General features: G+C 43.2%; 1 protein-coding gene across 1 annotated transcript in view; it reads right to left on the reverse strand.

Moving 5' to 3' along the window:
• Window positions 1–1,936: 1,936 nt before the first annotated feature.
• LOC308116318 (plasmanylethanolamine desaturase 1) overlaps window positions 1,937–21,075 on the reverse strand; it is a 37,977-nt gene continuing 18,838 nt past the window's right edge. The window contains exons 2-6 of the mRNA XM_080474448.1: window positions 17,925–18,044; window positions 17,668–17,759; window positions 11,436–11,580; window positions 8,497–8,709; window positions 1,937–2,280 (exon numbers count right to left, since the gene is read on the reverse strand). Coding sequence (XP_080330574.1) covers window positions 2,159–2,280; window positions 8,497–8,709; window positions 11,436–11,580; window positions 17,668–17,759; window positions 17,925–18,044 — 692 coding nt within the window. The 3' untranslated portion in view covers window positions 1,937–2,158. The remainder of the gene's footprint in view (window positions 2,281–8,496; window positions 8,710–11,435; window positions 11,581–17,667; window positions 17,760–17,924; window positions 18,045–21,075) is intronic.

Below are 21,075 nucleotides of genomic sequence, written 5' to 3' on the forward strand. Positions count from 1 at the left end.
CTCTCGATGAATCCCGTACTGACACGCAGCCCGGCGGCTGCTCTACTTCGACCTCTCCCATTCGTACCCGCAGTCAGGCGGCTTCCTTCTCCGGCTCTTCCGCCTTCGTTGTATGTTTGGGGTTAGCACAGATCCTTTTTCCCTGGTGGGATCGGTGGTCCTGTTTTCGTTTTTTGTTTGTCCTGCAACAGTAGGTTGGGGGTTTTGTTTGTTAGATTGGGTGTTGGTACCGGCTCCGACGGCCCTGTACAGGGTTGGCCCGGTACCGCACCTGTTTGTTTGTTTGTGCCAGCCCACCAGGTACTTGTTCTTTTGGATATTTTGGTAGTTTAAGACACAGAAAGGTTTTGGGTTTTGTCGGGGTCTAGTTTGTACAGAACCCGCTTGTTTTTCAGGTTCAACGTTTTTTTGAATTAAAAACCAACGAGTGAATTAAAAGAAAATTAAATAAAAATTGTAAAAATCCAACTGTTTCCCAGTGTCCTTCCAGATATGTTCCGTCCCTCCTCGGGGTGTAACACAGCTAACAACCAATAGGTGTAGAACTTCTTCAGGAATGTTGATTGATGAGAAATAGTCTGTAGTGAGGGAGCTGGGAATGGTGCCATGTCTGATTAGACGTAGGGATTGACTGTGCAGAATGAATAAATTAAGGCTTTGTCTGATTCACTTTTTTCAACTTGTTTAACCACCACCTATAGAACGGCTGGGTCACTTCAACCAAAGGAAATATAAAAGATTGGCAGCACAGTTCCCTATTTTATTTCTATTTTAAATGAACATATTCATTCTAAAAAAATTGTATTTACAATGAGAAAACTATGTCTGGCTTCCCTCTTAATTTGCATGAAAGTTTATTTTTCCCCCGCAACAACTAACTTCATACTTTTACTAAAAATACTACAGTTATAATTTAAAATATAGCCTATAATTAAACCTCTTTATTTAATCATGAAAATAATAAACTGGTCAGTTTTTAAGCAGTAGATAATTTATTTGGATGCGGTCCGATATATGCACAAAAAAAAAGTGAATTCCTGAAGCTACAAAAATGCTGGACCGCTCCATTGAATTGGTTCTTTCAGCAGCAAATAAATAAATAAATAAATAAATAAAAAGCCCATAAAGATAAACAATCAGCAAAACTTGTGTGGTAAAAGTAATGGCTAAGCATAAATTAACTGAAATGTTTTAGTTGCAACTGTGCACTAAATAAAAATTAAAAAAAGGGTTAATATTGGCGTGTGTTAGTGCTGTGAAGCTTCACAGTGTTTTAATCATGTTTTCTCTTTTTTGGCCTGTGGAATCATTGTCGCCCCGTCACAGGCAGCAGGTAAAGTTCAAGAATTTCAACAACACGATCATCAGATCTTCATCTTCTTGTGTGTAAATACAATGAGGAATATTCAAAGAGGGTGGCCGGGCTTTAAAGAGAAGTTAAAAAAAAAAAAACACCACACAGACGACCTTATCGCTTTAAGTGTCAGACCAGAAAATCAAAGAGAGACGGTGACTGAACATTTGACTTCCAGTGTGTGTGCGTGTGCGCGTGTGTGTGTGTGTGTGTGTGTGTGTGTGTGTGTGTGTGTGTGTGTGTGTGTGTGTGTGTGTGTGTGTGTGTGTGTGTGTGTGTGTGTGTGTGTGTGTGTGTGTGGCGTAAGAAACTACCTGCGACAGGCAGAGTGGAATCACTCCTGGAGAGCCCAACCTCCAGAAACCTCCAGAAACCTCCTCCACCTACACACCGCCACACCTCATTGGTTAAACAGGCCTGAAAAAGACACACACAAGCTGACCGGGAGTCACAGCCGAACGCTTTCACGTCGTCATTTTTGCACTTCCCACATTCAAAGCTTGTTATAATAACGACACAGACGAGAATTCCTCCAACCGTCCTGATGTCTCCAGTTCGTTTTTTTTTTGTTTTTTTGCGACACAGTCTTTGAACATTCGCTCTTCAGTGGAAAAAGCAAGAAGCACAGAGAAATTAGTCAAGTGTTGCACGTGGAACCTTTCCTCCTCGTCCATTTATGTGCATTTCTATCTGCATGCCCCTCTCTGTTCTCATCCCTCTCTCTCTCCCTCTCTCTCTCTCTCTCTCTCTCTCTCTCTCTCTCTCTCTCTCTCTCTCTCTCTGTGTCTTCTTAGGATTACTTCTTCAGTCAGTCTTCTTGGCCCATGCCATGTCATCTGAGCGTGGCTTCTGCCCCGTCACACGTTCGATCAGTCGCTCCATCCGCCTCCAGAAGCCCAGCTGGTCCAGAGGGTAGTTACACCAACCTGGGAGGGGTGAAGAAAGGACAAGAGGATTAGAGAGGCAGGGGTAAACAAATTCTGGGACGAGTGACGCCAGATGCAAACGGCGCACAGCAGAGGAGGAGAAGAATGTGATGACACGTTTGTGACGTGAATTTAAGATTTTCGGCACACCGAAGCTGTTCTTGGTCAAAACTGATCAGAAGTAGTGCGGGAGAAAATGAGGAGTAACCCGACTCAAGTTGGATGTTATGTGTTGATGCTGTGAATCTTTAGCTATCAGTGTTTTCTTGTTATCCCGCACGTGTGTGGATTGGAGAGAAATCCATTCGTGATCAGGGAGAACATGTAAACTCAACACAAGCTCAACATTTAAATGGCGTCTTGTAATTGTAAGTGCGTGGCAGTGCTCACCGCTACCTCTCCAGAAAAACAATTTCTGTTGAATAGGAATTCAAGTGTTTCACGAGTGACGACTGTACAATGAGAATACATTTTAAAAATGGAAAGTGATTTCATACACTCGGTCGCAAGGCGCTGGAGCCGATCTAAACTGAGTTTGGGCAAAGGCAGGGTGCACCCTGGGACTTTTCATCAAACCATCACAGTTGAAACGGATGAGATGGACAATCACACGCTCACATTTACACCCATTCTTGGGGGACATTTCACTGTATTTGTACCAGAAGGTTTAATTAAAATTGAATTTATATTGAGATTGTATTCATCACATTTACTCTACACCTCAACATCAAACTTTAAAGTTTAAATGTAAAGGTTATTATGGCACTATTTTTCGGGTTTTCTCTGTAAAAGTGCCTTGAAATGACTGTGTTGTATTTGGCGCTATAATGAGGTTGAATTTAATAGAATTTACATGTTTTGATGAAGATGTTAAAAAAAAACGGAAAAAAAACCTACAAGCCTGAACAAATAAAAAGAGAATACTTAAGAGTGCTCACTATGCCACTGTGCAGCCCAGGTCTGAACCAGAGTTAAGAAAAAGCTGGAAGGTTTGCTTATGGGGTTTGTTTCACAAATGTGGTGACTTTGGGCCAAATAAAAAATTAAAGAGACACATGTCGGACAGTTGCTTTGTCCAAATTCCGCAGCGTACCGTCCACATCAGTGCCGTGTGCTCAGCTTAATGCAACCTAATGCAGTTTTACACCGCTAATAACTCAGCCACAGTCTGTGTATAAAAAAAAAACAAACAAGCTGCAACGACTCATCAGTCATGACAGACTGTGAGACACTGTGAGACGTCCTGCGATTGGTTCATACTGCATTCAGACTTCAAACAAGCTTTCGCTGATCTGCAAACATACCAGGACATATTTTTCGAGCAAACCTGAAGGGCTTGTCTGTTGGCCATGAGGGTGGAAACGGCAGAGGTCCCACTTCCTCGTATGGATCAAACTGAAGCGGTAATTTTGCGATAAGGGGAATAAAATGTGGTTGAAGAAACCATAAATCAAGTTACATGCTTGAGATACAATGGTAGATACATAAAGAAATACTGCTTTGTGATTTATTGTCTTGTCCAGGTGTCCCAAAATTTTTATATACTGCTTTAAAAAAAAAGAAAATACATACTAAACAGTATGTGGCCTTGGTTTCAAGTTTAAATCATATCCATTGACTAGTTGTCAAAAAATTTCATTTAGACTAAAATGTCAGGGCATCACCAGCCTCCATCCATCTCATCCTCTGTGGGCCGGAGTTGTCTGTGCAGGATTTATCCATGGAAGAGTTTTAATATTTCAGGCTGCGCCAAAGTGGAGGGCTGACTAACAAATCAAGCGTGTAATCTACAGAGCCACCGTACAGGCCTCGCTGAAATCCTCTACGTCCTCCAGCATCTGGCTTCAGGGATCATCTGCCTCCGTCACTGATACACCAACCGTCTCCAGGTCCTCCTTCACTACAAGTCCTTCTCATTATTTCCTGCCTGGTCGCTCCATCGCCAACATTAATTTAGCTTTTTCCTATTTTCATCAGAATATCATGTGTATGTACATGACCTTGAGTGCATATGGACATGTTTCCCTTCTCTAACGTCATTTCTTGAATTCTTTTGTTGCTTGACTGTCATTTTATTTTATTTGTTAAAGGTCTATTTTTCTGTAAATTTAATGGGCTGAAGTCCTTTCCATAGAGTGGGAGTGGCACGTTATTATTTTTATTTGTAAGGTTGTTAAATTCCATAAAACATAACTTTAAAAAAACAAACAAAACTAACTTTAATCCTGTGAATAAAGTGACTCTTCGTTCATTAAACAGTTAAAGGCTGTCATGAGGTGATGATATTTCCATATGAATGTGAATTCATTTCAAATTGTTTGACATATTCAGCAGCCAATCACGTTGGATCTGCGTTTGAGTCGTTATCTGAAGCTCCCATTGCTGTTGGAGCATCGAAGACATCCCTGCAGTGCTGAGCCCTCACAAATCTGATGACAATCACAGATTGGCATAAAACAATTAAAAAACAAGAGCCACCGAAACTTTAGAAAAACAAAATCCTTCCTGAGCACACTTGACTTAAAGACATGAGCAATGACACTCGAGCACAATCTTCAGTTTTTCGGACAGATTGCACCACGGTCCTGAACCCCTGCTGGGATTTTGCTCCCGGACTAAGATATCTGTTGTCACTGTGACTCCGCCCACTGCCCCACCGATACCCACCGGGCGAACTCTGGCTCAGATTGACCCATTTTTAACCATCTCTCTTTAACTGCTCCTCCCTCTGCATGATGTCCTAAACTGTTCTTATCTTCACCTCAAATTTCACTCTTCCGTCCCTCGCTGCCTTCAGCGTCTACCCTCTTCTTTTGTTGTCATCTGTATTCCCTATCTGCGTCCTGATCCTCAGCTCCTCCGTCTCCATCTAACCTCCTGTCTCACTCTCATCATCACGCGCAGACTAAATTTCAGCGGGCTGCAGGGATACGGGGACGCTCCCATGAGACGGATTTAGCCCCGACTAAAACAGAAACACACACACACGCACGCACGCACACACAAGAATGCACAGTTTGCCCGTTCTTGTGCAGTTTGTATAGTTGCAATAGATATGAATGAATGTGTTTGAGGTAAATACATTCATGTATGTATGGCTGCAGGCCAAAGTACATTTACATGTACACATGAATGCATGCATGACTGTACAATACATGTGACTGCACACACACACACACACACACACACACACACGCAAAATGCATTTTACTATTATTACCAAAGACACACACGCCATTACACACACAAATTAATGGCTCGGTATAGATACAGGCAACATAAATGCATATAGATTTCGTTAAGATTGCCGTCAATCATACAAATGTATTCATATTCAAAAGAAGACGTAAACGGAGGCAAATAAAAGCTTTGGCACAGGCCCTGTGTACTTAAGCTACCCTTGTCTGATGCTCACACCACCCATGATGTGTTTGTATAGGGTGAGGCTATAGCTGCAGGGGGGTGTGTGTGCCTGTGTGTGTGTGCATGTGTATGTGTGTGTGTGTGTGTGTGTGTGTGTGTCCCTCTCTTGACCCCCTCTCTACTGTGAGACAGTAAAGCCACCACCAGTTCTGTTTAATTTCACTCTCTTTTATTGTCTCTTTTCCCTTCGCCACACACTCATCTACCCATTTTTTCTTTTTAAATGATTTCAAATCCCTTCTTCTTACCCACCATCTTTTTGCCCTCCCACACTCTCCCCCCTCTCCACCTCCCCTGTCCCCCCCCTGTGAAGTCCTATTTGTTAGAACAGACAGCAGGTTAGCATTAAATATACATGGGGATTGTCAGCCAGTGGCGAACACAAAGGCAGCTAGGCGAGCCCCAGTGGAATCCAAGCCGGGCCCAGGCAGCCAGGCTGGGGGAGCAGGGGGCCGTCACCGTCCCCTGTGGCCCCTCCCACCCCCACAACTGCCACCACCAACTCCTACCACTCACACACACACACACACACACACACACACACACACACACACACACACACACACACACACACACACACACACACACACACACACACACACACACAGGTTAGAAACCGAAGAGGTCAAAATGACTTGTACACACAGATGCTCAAGTATGCAGATGTACACAAGTGTGCGTGCTCACAGGCACACACTTTTCCTGTGCCACCCCCCTTGACACACACACACACACACACACACACACACACACACACACACACACACACACACACACACACACACACACACACACACACACACACACACACACACACACACACACACACACACATCTGTCGTCCACTGGGGCGCAGGGTGACGTACAAGCTGAATTCCCCTTGTGTATCCTCCCTCTTTTCTCTCTCCCCCTCACCCAGATGCACGCAGAATACAGAATGTGGATCTATTAGAGGCCCCGCGTCTCCGAAGACCCACACGCATGCAAACAGAACATTTTCTTTTAGTTATTTATAAGGAAAGCCGACAGACAGACAGACACGACCGCCATTTCATTCAAATCTGCTGAGAACTGCGAGCGAAATTATTCTAGAGTCATCAGCTTCAATTATGCTGATCTAAAATGGCCGTCCACGACAATCACACTGGAAAATACGTGATGGGGTTCAAAAGTGATGTTACACTCTTTTTAATTTATTTTTTTTATTGTTTAGAGACTAAAACAAAGAGTGATTTAGATTTATTTTGCAACTGTCTGGGGAAATATTTGAAACTGTTATCAGAGTCAGTGAAGCAACTTTACACCCAAAGAATAAGATTGCTTTGTTTGTAGATATTGGGAGGAAAACAAACAAGCATCACTTACATACACTATGGGGATTCCAGGGCTATAAGACCAAAAGGTAAAGATGGGGGAGGAACTCTCCCGCAATAATAAAACACCTGATCATTGTTCCTGTGGCGCTCTTTTGGACTAACTTTGAGTTCCATGAACTCCTCAAAGACGTTTGAGAAGATTTGACATCGTACGTTATCTTGTTGGAAGTGAAGAAGGTACACTGTGGTCACAAATGGATTGGACAAGGTCAGCAACAACATTCAGGTAGGCTGAAAAAAGGCTGCAAAAGAAATCTGCCACCACACCATTACACCACCAGCAGAAGCCTGAGCCGTTGATCTAATCCATGCTTTCATATTGTTTCTGACACATTCGGAGCCGACCATTTGAAAGCGTCAGCAGAAATTCTGTTGTCCAGTTGTGTTGCGCCTGTGTGAAGTGCTGCCAATTGGATATTTTCTTTTTCGGGTTATTCTCTGGTTTTGTCAAACAGTCAAAAAACATGCATGTGAGGTTAATTGGTGACCTTCAATAGCCGGTAGATGTGATGTGAGTGAGTTTTTAAGTGTCTCTCGACAGTTCGGCTCCACCAGCGACCAGGAAGACAAAGTTGGATGAAACCATGTGGAAGATAGAAGTCGACTTCAATGATGTTTTCTTTTTTTTTCTGGGGGTGGGGGTGGGGGTGGGGGGGGGGACTCATCACGCTGCAGTCTCTCCTCTGCCCTCTGTTTAATGGCTCGTAGCTCCTCCGCCCACAAACAAAGTCAATGCACAGCACAGCAGAGAGGGTGTGGTGGAGACACAGAAGAGGCAAATGAGACAAATGACCTTGTCAACATTTTCAAAAGTAACATCGTCACAAAATTCTGGCCCCGATTTCTCATCGACTGCCACTAACTTTTACCCAAGCACAAAAGTTACACAAAACAAGGTTACTGTTGAATTAAGCTTAAAGTGCATCCTAAAGTCTGGAACATACTAGTAAAAATGGCTGTAAGAAGGCTGCGCTACGATACTGTCGTGTCCTTCGAATAGCTGTAACTTCAATATGGAATAGTTTTAACTCCTTTTTTCCACCTAAACTTAAAGTTACTATCACACAAAAGGTTCTTTGTGCAAAGTGCAACTGGCAAGCTGTCCAGTGTCCTGTATACGCTGCCTTCACTCATAGTCAGCTGGGATTGACTCAACGACAACACATTGGCTAAAAGGGTTTCGAAGAGGGATGAGTGAATAACAAATTTATTAGTACTGGTAGTATCCTTACAGGCGTGATGGATATAGATGCACAAGATGACTTTTCTAACATTGGGAACAATCGCATGATGTATAAACACAAACTTTACATTTAGAAAGAAGACAAAAGGTAAACGTAAATGTCAATCAGAAAAAGGGAGAAAAAGCCGAAAGAAAAGAAAATTGGGGTGAGATTGCAACAAAACGGCCTCGTACCTGTAGTAATGCAGTAGTACGTCTCGTGCGGCGAGACATGGTGGATGCGGTGGTGTTTCCGTGGCAACACTAAATGCCAGTCCTGGAGCAGCGTGACCCAGCGCGGGAGGCCGAAGTAGGAGTGACTCCACTTGTGAATCTGATTGGTCAGCGTCACGAAAACCGCCAGAGCAAAGACGTAGCAGTCCCAGGGGTAGGACGCCGCCAAGGCCTCTGAAAGGTGACGCCAGCCAGACGAGATGTTTGCAAAGAGAGAGAACGACCGAGTAAACGTTAATAGAATAATTGATCAAACTGTTAAGTGTAATGAAAAAGGGGCCAGCAGGAAGGCGTAGCACTCCCACCGAGAGGATGCTGGCAAGAGCCTCGGAGAGATGAAGACACCGGGAGGGGAGGATGAGGAGATGGAGAATGAGGGAGAAAGACAGGGAAGAGTGGCAGCAGGGGAGAGAGAAGGAGAACACGGAGATAAGTAGGATGATGTGGAATAAGTGCAAAAACGTCTGTAAAAGGAGATCTATCAGCTCACAGATATAAAAAAAAAAAAAAGTCTATTCTAATCAACTTACAGCAGCGATGAACAGCTAATACCAAGCCAGCCCAGGTACTGCGTTTCACCGCTTCGTACCTTAGTGTTGCAACACAAGAACATTTTATTCAGTCTTTCCTTTGTGGAGTTGCTAAGAGTCCCACTGACGTCCAAATGTAACTATGAATCGTCACCCCCTCACCTTTAAATATTTAAACAACTTCTGCAATCCCAGCTTCACACTCCTAAAACAAAAATACACATCATTCCTGCAAAGGCATGCTGGGACTGGACAGCCTGCGTGCTGCTGTGTTTTTATGGTGGAAGCCGATAAAGGTGAAGCTGGACTTCAGATGCAGCCGGGGGAATAGCAGATAATGGTTTACCGGCTCGGAGAGAAAAGTCACACTGAAAACACAACTTTGCACAAAAAGAGGTCACTCGAAGTAGAAAAACAACGGGATGAGTTGGGCAGTGTAACATAGATGAAGATAAAGGGGAGATGGACTGTGGAGAGGTTTGAGAGTCTGACAGGAGTGAATATGGTTTCAAATCTGACATTAATCAAAATGTCCTACATGAGATCTTAAACTGTGGAAGAGCTTCCCTTTGATGTGTGAGAGCTCCACTTTACTTGGATTGAAAAATATGTACAGTATATTTGATGCATTTTCTCCAAATACGTTCTTTTATATTTAAACAACTATCAATTCCCATTCATGTGTCTGATTTGGCGAAATGAATTGGTCTGTCTTTCTTCTGTCGCCTGTCTGTCACGCGGCCGTTGTTATTCACTCGGGCCTTTCTGTCGGTATGACTTACAGCTGTCCTCTCCATCTACCTCCATCCCCTCGCTCCCTCTCTTTGGTTAAAACCGCAATCTCTTGACCCCAGTTCAAGTGCAGACACGACAGCTGGAGATGCCACCGCACGGTTTTCAGCTTTCCCCCGATCTACCTCTGTCTCCGTCTTTGTCTGGTGACCGCCTGCCTCTGCGAGGAGCTTGACATGACAGGTTTAGATGTCATCTTACCGCTACATGACCCTCAGGTACCACCACCCCGTGCTCGCTCGCTCGCTCTCTCTCTCTCTCTCTCTCTCTCTCTCTCTCTCTCTCTCTCTCTCTCTCTCTCTCTCTCTCTCTGTCTCAAACTCTTAGCTCTGACCTCTTAAGGTGCAGACATGACAGGTGTAGATGTCACTGCGTCTCTCTCCGTCTCCGTTTAGCGACCTCTTGACTCCCAGTGGTGTGTGACATGACAGGTGTAGATGTCACCTACAAGTGGACCTCACTACCCACCCCCCCCAACCCCCCCACCCCCTCTAATCCTCCCTCCTTCGTCGCCCTTATGCACTCATCCCTCCTGTGAACCAACAGCTGACCTTTGGGTGTTTGTTTTGTTGCTCCTCTGTGCTTCCTGTTTTGAATCGTAAAGATGTATCGCCTTTCTTTCGGAGTCAGACTTTTGTTTGTTTCATGTTAACAGTGTGATTATAGTTTATGTTGTCCTATTTTTCTTGGTTCTGGGAAAAAAAAGCCATCTTTACCTCATGTGCTTGATGTTTATACTACACAGACATTAAGAAATATTGCTGTCGGACTTGCATAACAGTTCATAGTCAGGCTCAAGGCTTTTTTGGGAGAAGTTTGAATGTTCTCCCTGTGTACGTGCAAATTTGTACCGGATTCAAGTTCCTGCGAAAATTAAAGCTGTCAGCTGGAATCAGCACCGGCTCCTTACAACCTGAATTTTAGAAAAAATTATATTACAATGCTTTGTTCTGGTAAGACAATGGAGTCTTCATCCAATGAAGGTCCATCCCTGCAGTTTGCTGGGTGAAGCAGGCGTAGAGAACTGATGGACGGACAAACGTATACGCTCGCTTCCTAGTGCTTGTGAACAGCTTAAGAAAACGACTCCTTTGCAAACCAGACCCCTGACCTGACTAAACTGATGTCAACTCCCCTCGTCTCCTCCCATCGGTGACCTCTCGGCCCTGGCTGAAGTGCACACATGACGGGTGGATGTGTCACCTCTCCGACAGCAGCTTTCTCAGTCTCTCCTGCTGATCCTCCTCCTCCGGACCCTCCCCTCCTGCCCTGCGCTCAGAAGGTCAGAGCACATGATTGCCAGCGAACACTGACCCAGGCTTTCCAACAACTTCTTGTGACTGCCCGTACTTTTCACACCTTTCGACTTTAAGTCACAGATTGTTAAGACGTCGAGTCGCCGACTTTCTGACGTCCTTGTACAAACTTCACCGATTAATGGGATGTAACTGTGAGTAAGTACACGGTGTTTTTAGGATCTAAAGAGGGATCACCTCTGTGCAGGAACTCTGCCAGAATTTGACCGGAAACTTTTTGCAGTTTTTAGGCCCACACGTTTGTTTATGTGTGAAAACCTACCTGGTGTGTATGTGAGGAACTTGTAGGCCATGTAAGCCAGTGGCAGGATCGGGATCATACAGTTGTCGCCATTGGTTTCGATGAAGTCGTGGCGAGTGATGGCAGTTGGATCAATGTGGTGCTCCCTGAATGGTCGAATAAATGCCTACGAAAAGACAAAAACAACAGGACTGTTCTCGCTTAGACTCTTATCTACTAATCATAGTAGCTGTCATATGAAATACTCTTATTGTAGTTCCTTTGCCTGAAACTAATTTCAAAAGTAATAAAACAAACATATATGAATAAGCCATAAAATTATGACCATTAGGTTGAATGTACATTCCCATACACAACAAACTGATGGATGCACTGTGGATTCTCACCACTTTCTGACACGATCAGCTATAACTTCTGACCGATAGACGCTTTCCGTTCCGTCATCAACTTGAATTCTTACACTCTCAAAATGCTTACTGAAATACACCTGCCACCATTAGGTGCCTGGATAAAGGGGCAATCTAAAAACATTACCTCTCCTGGTCATAATGTTATGGTTAGTCAGAGCAAATACACTTACATAAACATTTTGTCGCCTCAGTGAAACATGGACACACTCTAAATGGCACGACCAGAAGAGAAAGTTTAAATGAAAAAAGCTGTTAGATTCTCTCACTTAAGTCACTTTAAATCACAATTACAAAACATTGTTCACAGTCTTTACATGAATTCAGATCACACACACACACACACACACACACACACACACACACACGCACACACACCATGCTTAGCGATGCCAGCCATCCTGCTCAGCCCCAAAGCTCATATCCAGCATCCTAATAAACCACAGAACAGCAGTCAGCCCGCACAAACACACTCACACACATAAATGACCCGCGGACGCCCCGCTTAAGTTCAAAAAAAGTCAGCTTCAAAACACACACATGCTCGCAAACCCCACCTGCACTGTGCAGAGGCAGACACCTGTCTGTGAGAGCATGGGGGTCTCAAATGAAAGGCTGAATCTGAATCTCAGAAGCAGAAAAGAGGACAAAAAAGAAACACACCCACATGCACACACAGCATAAAGGTAATTTATTTGCCTCTGTGGGAAAAATAAATAAATAAATAAAAAATGGGGGAAGGCTTGCATGTGTTTTCACACGGCGTGCATATGTATGTGTGTGTGTGTGTGTGTGTACGTGTGTCTGCGTGTGTGTGAAGTTGTGGAAGCATCAGCATGAAAACTCATTATTGTCGGGTTCGCTGTTCGAGGCAATCACACTCCCTTTTCGGCGCGCGTCGTTGTGGGTGCCACTGCAAACACAGAAACTATCTGTTGATATCTCCACAATTATGTGCCCATCTCGGCTCTCGCCCGCCTCTCCCCCCGCCACCCCCACCCCTCCTCTCACTGCAGCCCTCAGCTAGATGAAAGGCCGGCTAAGCCGCGGAGGTCGTGCCGAGAGGGGCGGCGCGGCGCTCCCAGTTAACGGCGGGCCACCAGTTGCTGCATGTCCTCTAATCCCACACCGTTTAACGGCCCGCCTCGCACGACGTCCGTTAATCACCGGCTCACATCGCCCGTCGCCCCAGCAGCCGGTGCTGTCCCACTGCTAAGGCAGACACGCCCTTCCACCCCCTTCTTCTTCTTCTTCTTTTTTTTTGTTGTCCTTTCGACCTTTTCACTGTATTTTCATCTCACTTTTTTGTTGCCATCTCTTTCCACAGACACTCTCCCACTATAGCCTCCTCTTTCCTTCCCAGCCTTTAAGTAGGAACTGATTGAGCATCATTTAATTAACTCTCCTTCAAAGCTCTAATCAGCCTCACTGGAGAGTTGCCTTGAAAGAGATACGTGTTCTAAAGTTGCAACAAGAAGCACGGAAGGAGAAGTAGCCGCAGCTCGAGAACGCTTCCTATAGAAGTGAAACAAGCGGAGGAAGCATCCTCGACGTACATCCCTAATCTGGAGCACATCTGGCAAATTTCAGTGTGAATTGGGCATCATTGGGAAGTAATGAGCGTGACTTTGTCCTCAAAGTGGTGTCATTAGAGGACTGCGAAATCCTTGTTGAGTCAATTAAAGCTCGACGACACGATGACAACGAAAGAACAGAGAGAGGAAAAACAGCATGGCCCGAAGCCTGTCGGAGGGATTGTTTTCAAAACTACTGGGGAATTGTCGAGTACTTTTTAAAGACACTGATGCGATTCAGGCACAGATTAGCTTTTTCACAATCAAACCAAACATTTCTGATTAATAGACATGATAGTCTTGACATTCCTGAACATTATAATAAAGTAAAGTTTTACCTAAATGAATGTCATTAATATTTAATTAATGTGTCTTTAGTGTGTCTCTGGCGATGAGCAATAATTACGTTTCTATTGAATTGTTATTTAAGTGGATAAAATGTGAATCGCTGCATGTTTCCATTAAATACCTTTATACAAGAGGATTTGACAGCATTACATAAATAACCGAGTACCAATTAATGGTGCATGTGCTTGCTGCTTTACGCTTATTTGTGGGCCTTTATTTATGGTGTTTTAACAAGCTTTTTATTTTTATTTAACCTTCATAGATGTAGGTAAATCCCCCTGAGGATATCAACCTCATTTTCAAGGGAGATCCAAGGCGGCATTAAAAGTGTAAGACAGAAAAATACAACAGGAACAAAGGCAAAGCTCGAATACAAAAAAGGAAGTCGGATTCTCAGTAAAGAAAATACAAAAACCCTTAACTTGTTAGTTTGGTTTTATAGCTTCATGTGTATTTGTTTATTTATTCCTGTTTTTTCTGTTTTTTCAGGGTTTTTTTTATTTACTCATTTGTTTCATATTTTCCTGATGAATAAATTGTCATTTAAAACATTTCTTTTTATTTCACTATATGGTATATTTGATGACTTATTTCAATTTACAGTAGGATCACTTATTATCACTCATGGTTTTTGTTTTTTAATTGCATTGATTTATTCTGATAAAAAAAATCTTGTGCCCTTTCCATGGACACCCTGGGTTCGAATCCACATGGTGGGAAGGACATCCAGCATAAAAACTATTTCTCTATAGCCTAAGATGCAATGACATGCTGTCACGAATGTTGTGAAAGAAAGCAGCTATGTACGCTGAATTTGTCTGAGAAGTGGTACAGTGCCTGTAAACATATGTGTGTGTGGAGACATGAGCAGAGACACACGTACAGAATTCCGTAGAAGACGTTGAAGATGCATTTTCTAGTACCAAATCGATCAAAAGGTCCGTCTCTGCTGGTGATATTGTTTACGATACGACAACAGTTCAGTCTTGTGATTGCGTGGCTCCGGAGGCGAAAGCGTTAGAGAACTGCGGCGTGTATGTGCGAACGACATGTGTCTGCATTAATGCTTCTTCACCGCGTTTATCGCACGATCGGCGCGTCGTCAGTGAGGACGTCTTAACAAACAAAGGCCGCAGGGAACTGGAAACAAAGCAAAAGACATACACATGTACGTAAACACACACACACAGGACATACCTACACAAACACTAAAAAGTAAACAAATGGCAGTACAAACACATAACAAAGGGCCACACTGGCTTCAAATGCTCCGTCTTGCGGTATAACTGCAGCCACTATTAGCCTCAGGTGTTCTGCAGCGCGCTCGTCTTCTCTACCAGTTAAAGTCTTTATTAGAGGTCTCCTACAGTGTCCAACACACCATGCAAATCCGCGGCGGCCGCTGTGCCTTTGGTCCCAGTAACTACCCCAAACCTCAATAAATGCCACATCATAAATAAACATCAAACTGCAGAATACCTTCAGCAAACACACACACACAAAAGAAAAAAAAACCACTGGACTCCAAAAATCAGGGTTTCGAGTCACCCGATAGTGCTGTGCTTGAGGAATACACAAAATTCCTCATTATCAATAATCATACAAATGTGTGAACAAAACCAAATCAACATTTGTTCTTTTTAATCAACTACTTGAACTAATTCTCTGTTTAGTCATTTCCTTGTCTTGTTCGGCAGCTTAGGCGTACAATATTACAAGACAGGGAGCCTTTTAGTGTCAGAACAGTCTTTGCTCTTAGATTAAGAATCTCTGGCACGACTGCCGGACACGACCGGAGTGCGAAGAAGAAGCGAAAAATCCAGTAAAGCCGAGTTTTGAACATAAGCTTAAATATATTGCTATTTTATGATTACCACATCAAAAATACACTTTTTGGATCCCAGTAGGTGATGAATTGCACATATTTTAACTCATTTGTGAGTAATATTACATCATTATTAATCATGCGCGTATAATGAATGGGTTCAGTGTGAATAACAACTATTGTTCTAATTGGAAAACTTCAGGTTTAAAAAGACATATTATCCCCAACGTTTTAACAAATTGTTTACGATGAATAATTCATTGATACGAGAGACAGTACATGAACTACACACACATTCACACGCAGACGATAACAGTCACTAAATTCACATCCCATTAATCAAAACAAAGTTCACATGAGCCAATCTGCATGCTGCACCTGATCACACTGATTTTAATTGGATCAAATGAGGGTAACCTTTAGTCTAATTGGCTGCGACGTGTGTGCACGTTAACAAAGGCGTTTTTTTTCTTTTTTTTAGCTTTTAATGTGCGATTGCAGTGCATAAGCATCCATCTTAACCTACAGACATGTGTGCATACATGCATTTTGGCGCTGTGTTTTGACAGGTTGCAGTGGGTCAAGGTGAGGCCATTCACAACACGTGCATGTGCGTGTGTGTGTGTGTGTGTGTGTGTGTGTGTGTGTGTGTGTGTGTGTGTGTGTGTGTGTGTGTGTGTGTGTGTGTGTGTGTGTGCGTGTGTGTGTGCGTGTGCGTGTGCGTGTGCGTGTGAGTGTGCGTGTGTATACTGGGACTATAGGCACTGCTGTATGTAGGGAGATCCCTCCATGTTACCGTGACATTTCGTTTCCAGGTCACTATAGCAGACCTGAATCTCCGGGGAATAAGGTGCAGCCGCCACGCTGCCATGGTGATGCAGCCTCAGGAGACACGGCACACCAGCACAATACTCAATAGGTCCACTTGCCTGTGATACAAGTGCTCATTGAAATGTTAAAACTTATTTTAACTGAATTTCCAACAAAGTAACTGTGGAAAAGAAGCTAATTTAGTTGCAAATCATTCATGTTTCATTAATAAACATTACATTTGATGTCCTCAAACCAATTCAACAACACAAAGCACTGTGTATAGTGTAGGGGAGACAGCTGGGAATGTTAACACTATATTTTGTTAAATATAAAAAGCAAAGCACACTTTTTTCACTTGTTTGGCTCGTCATGACTTTTAGAAAGATGCAACAAATACCATGTGAGATCACTAGATGGTAGTACGTGCTAACAGAATGCTGCTAAAGTACAGAATAACAAAGTGGTGATGAGCTGCTCATCCTTTCAGACCAGCCAGGATTACAGTGTCTCAGGGTAAATGATGGTAAACTGGACAAGTTGTGGTTAACGCAGTTAGCACCAGCTGGGGTTCCATAGCTTTAATATCCAAAGACTTTGAATTTGGAGTGATCGTATGTCAGATTTTATTCTGGTACTGCTAATCTTGAACTTTTTTCTAACATACATCCATCCATCCATTTTCTCCCGCTTATCCGTTTCCGGGTCGCGGAGGTGACAGTCTGAGCACCGTCACCCAGATCACATAGCACCAATTAAGAAACTTCCTGCGGGTGGTGAGCCCACGGGAATGTGGCGCCCGGCGTGGGACATGAACCCACTACATTGAGATTGCGAGTCTCATGCTCTATCAACTGAACAAACCAACTTTCTAACATGATGTCTCAAAACTACCTCAAACACTGCAGGATATGAATGTATGCAATATTGATTGGTTTAATCCATTATTATTTTAAATTCTGATGAGCTAGGGGGCAGACTGGGCCTATCCCTAATGAGTCTAGAATAAATGATGAATAAACATCCTACCCACTTGTAACCAAACTTATAATTGACAAGATCATATTTAAAAAAAAAAATCAATTCTGAATTTAAAAAAATGTTCTATTCTGTAAAGTTACAAGTTAGTCGGTGACCTCCTTAATCAATCAGTATGACCGACATATCAGAAGCTGATAAAGAAGCATTAAAGTCTGCACTGAAGTTGTAATTCTGTAAGGGGAATTAAGCTTCCAATTGGTGTGAAATTACTAGATGGTGGTTAATATAGTATGACTGTGTGTGCTCACCTTGCCAATAACAGAGATGTCCACAGATCCCCAGGTATCTGCCCCCCAGTGCACAATCCCTGATGCAAAATCGGCCGTCACTATCCCCAAGACTGGCACACAGAGGGGAAGAGATGCAAAACACAGAACAGCATAAATGAATGATTTCCAACGTCAAATAAAAAAAATATTTAAAATTATTTTTTGTTTCAGTTTCAAGTTTACAGGTCGAAGAATTCGTTCTCCTAAACTGTGGGTTTATACGAGTGCCAGCTCACCGATGCCAAGGATGATCTTGTAGATGTGAACGGTGGAGAAATGGAGGACGAGGAAGGAGAAGTTGATGATGAAGAGGAAGAGACACAGAATCACACACACCCACTCCTGGAGACGTTTTCCTGCAGAGGAACAAGGAAAACAACTTTTAAACGACGAAGCATCGTGAGAATACAGGTTATTCTGCCGTGCGGAGAGAAGCGAGAAAGAAAGAAAGAAGGATAGATAGAAGACTCGAGAGGTGAGGAAACTCAAGGCTCAGGGTGGAAGCAGTAAGAAGTTGGAGGTGTTGGAGGTGTTGGAGGTTGATGGACTGTATTAATGAACTGGGTGAGGTCTGCGCCACCACTGAGAGAACAAGCCACTCTTTACTCGGGGTCAAAGGACCACTCACTTTCAACTAAACTCCGTGTGTGTGTGTGTGTGTGTGTGTGTGTGTGTGTGTGTGTGTGTGTGTGTGTGTGTGTGTGTGTGTGCTGCATAAGCGCTGGTGTTTCACATAGGAGAGGTCGTGACCCCGTTACCTGGAGTACACTTGTCTTCATCTGACTGATTACATATTAACACACCAAAACACACACACACACACACACACACACACACACACACACACACACACACACACACACACACACACACACACACACACACACACACACACACACACACACACACACACACACACACACGCCGTTTCAGGTGGGAGGCGGGTCTCTGCAGGGACGAGGGCAAACTCACAGGTCAGCACTATCAACTGTAAGACTGAGGGAGCGGGACCAACTAAAGCTATTCACACGCTTAACTTGCAATTCAGCAATATTAGGAGGAGGAGATGGGAGGGTCAGACTCGGAACTCTTTGGCCACGCACGGCTGAAGCCACTGAATTATTAAAAAAGCACACAGAGCGCTGATCTACCGCTCTTTTCATTTGCTTGAGCACCGTATCCTTTTCCTGACGGCGTCATGCATCCAGGTACTTCTCTTTTGAATGTCCCTTTGTTTCCTCTTCTGACTTGTCTGACCTGTCAAGAAGAAACTGTGACCGTCTCATCCGCTCACAGAAATAAACTACATTGCATCCAAATATAAACCATGGCTGCTCTGTTTTTTTTTTTTTTTGAATCACTTTCTTTGGTCTTTTCTCTCTACACCCAACCCCCCCCCTCTGCTCTCCTAATCCTTCTGTCTTTGCCAATCTAATGTGGTCTTAAAACTTTAATGTGTTCAGATCCTAATGTATCACACGGCATTAGCAGCCTATAAGATATTCATGACAGTTTTTTTCTAATAAAGCACACAGGATTGTGAGCGTGCGCGCCTATAGACCTGCGCAACTATGAATATGCTATCAGCCTCTCATAAGGTATGGACTGAAGTGGTCACAGGAGATTTAGAATATGAGATTATGGATATTTCACGAATCGTCAAATGTGACCCTTCACCTTCTAAAAATAGAGGGAATCAAACTTGCAAAGAGACAGATGGCTCATTCAAGTGGAGATGGAAGTTGAGCTCCTGGATGAGTTTGACATTGCTGCAGCGAGTTGTTTTGAAGCGTCCGCGTTTCTACTAATGCCTGAAGTGGGACAATTCGAGACATCAAGTATTTCTGCTAAATGTTTATTCTGGGTGTGCTGAGGCCGCTCGCGAAAGCACAAATCAAGTCGCTCTTTGAAGTTGATGAAGTAACACTTTACAGCAGATGGAAAGTTAACATGTCGATAAACTTAAAACAGATTAAATTTATTATATTGCTTACCGATGATGATACAATTACTGTTAAACACTAAGACCCGATCTACAGGACAACGTTTCAAGTCATTTTTGCGTTTTAGAGTCAGGACAGTTTTGAAAACAATGTCCCTTTACACGGAAACGGCAGGAACTCTGAAAACGGAATAGATTTTTGCAGTAAAACCACACACACATGCGTGCAGAGAATAATTCGCTTTAAACATTAACAATGGGAGTACAGAGACCTTCGTATGGACAGAGGACCAAGTTGGGTTATTGTTCAACAATAAAACTACCAAGTCTCAGGAGATCGTGTACTGGGAGTCGTGACACTCTTGAGTCGATCTTTTCGCACGTGTGCAGAAGAACTACTCACTACGGCCATGGGGCACATGCGCAGGGGCAGTATTTCAGGTAAGTTTTGTTTTCCGCTGTCGACACTGAGACAAGAGTCTAAGCGTTTTTCAAAAGTTCCACCTTGGGATCCATTTTCAAAGCCTTTCCAGTAGCGGACAACCAAAACGCAACCAACATTTCTGGTTTTCACTTGAGCGGGACAGAGAGGCGGCAGCTCAGAAGCTCTCCAACTATTTTCACTTCTGATTAAAAGTACAAAGTAACTAGACCATTGAAACTTTAGCAGTTGTAATCATGCTCCGACTGTCTGCCAAAAGTAGTAATGTTCCCGTGGCATCTTATAAAGTCAAACAACACTCTTTTTGTTGATTTTCAAATATGGGATCTTTACATTTTCTTGACACGAACATTGTTTGGATGTCAATAAATGGTTAATGATCCTGAAATGATTCGCAAAGTTTAAAGCAGCATTAAATCACGTAATGTAATCTATCTAATCACTTCATAGATACCTGAACGTTTTCTGTCTTCATGCCTAAACTTAACCAGCCCTCCAGATAGAGGCAGTCAGTGTGCGCCAGATAAGAAAGAGAAACGGTATTAAGACTTGTATTTGTAGGATTTTGTCCAGCACACATTTGACTGTCTGAAATCAATTCATCTTCCACCAGCTAATGAAAAATAAAAACCATCGTAAACTAAGAAGATAAAATTTTATCAACTACTCTATATTTCTTACTTTTAACAAGTCAGACAACCAGATGCGTTTGCCTTCAGTATCATCGACTTTCTCTTGGAAACTCTAAATGTAATATTACTGACTTCCAAAAAAAAAATCAAGGATTAGACCATATGTTGAGGAGGTAACATGTTTGTAAGCAGCAGCATATCTGCTTCACAGACATCGTAACAAGATGAGAACATCTGTCACTGATACGCAGTCTGAGCCTGGGTGTGCCTGAGCAGGTCCAGCTACTCAACACACAAAATGAAATATCAGTGAAAATCCAGCAGCAGGATGAGCAAATCTACTTCCATTCAACAAATACATCAAGTTTATC

The sequence above is a fragment of the Lipophrys pholis genome (assembly GCF_963383615.2).
Source record: "Lipophrys pholis genome assembly, chromosome: 11".
Classification (NCBI taxonomy): domain Eukaryota; kingdom Metazoa; phylum Chordata; class Actinopteri; order Blenniiformes; family Blenniidae; genus Lipophrys; species Lipophrys pholis.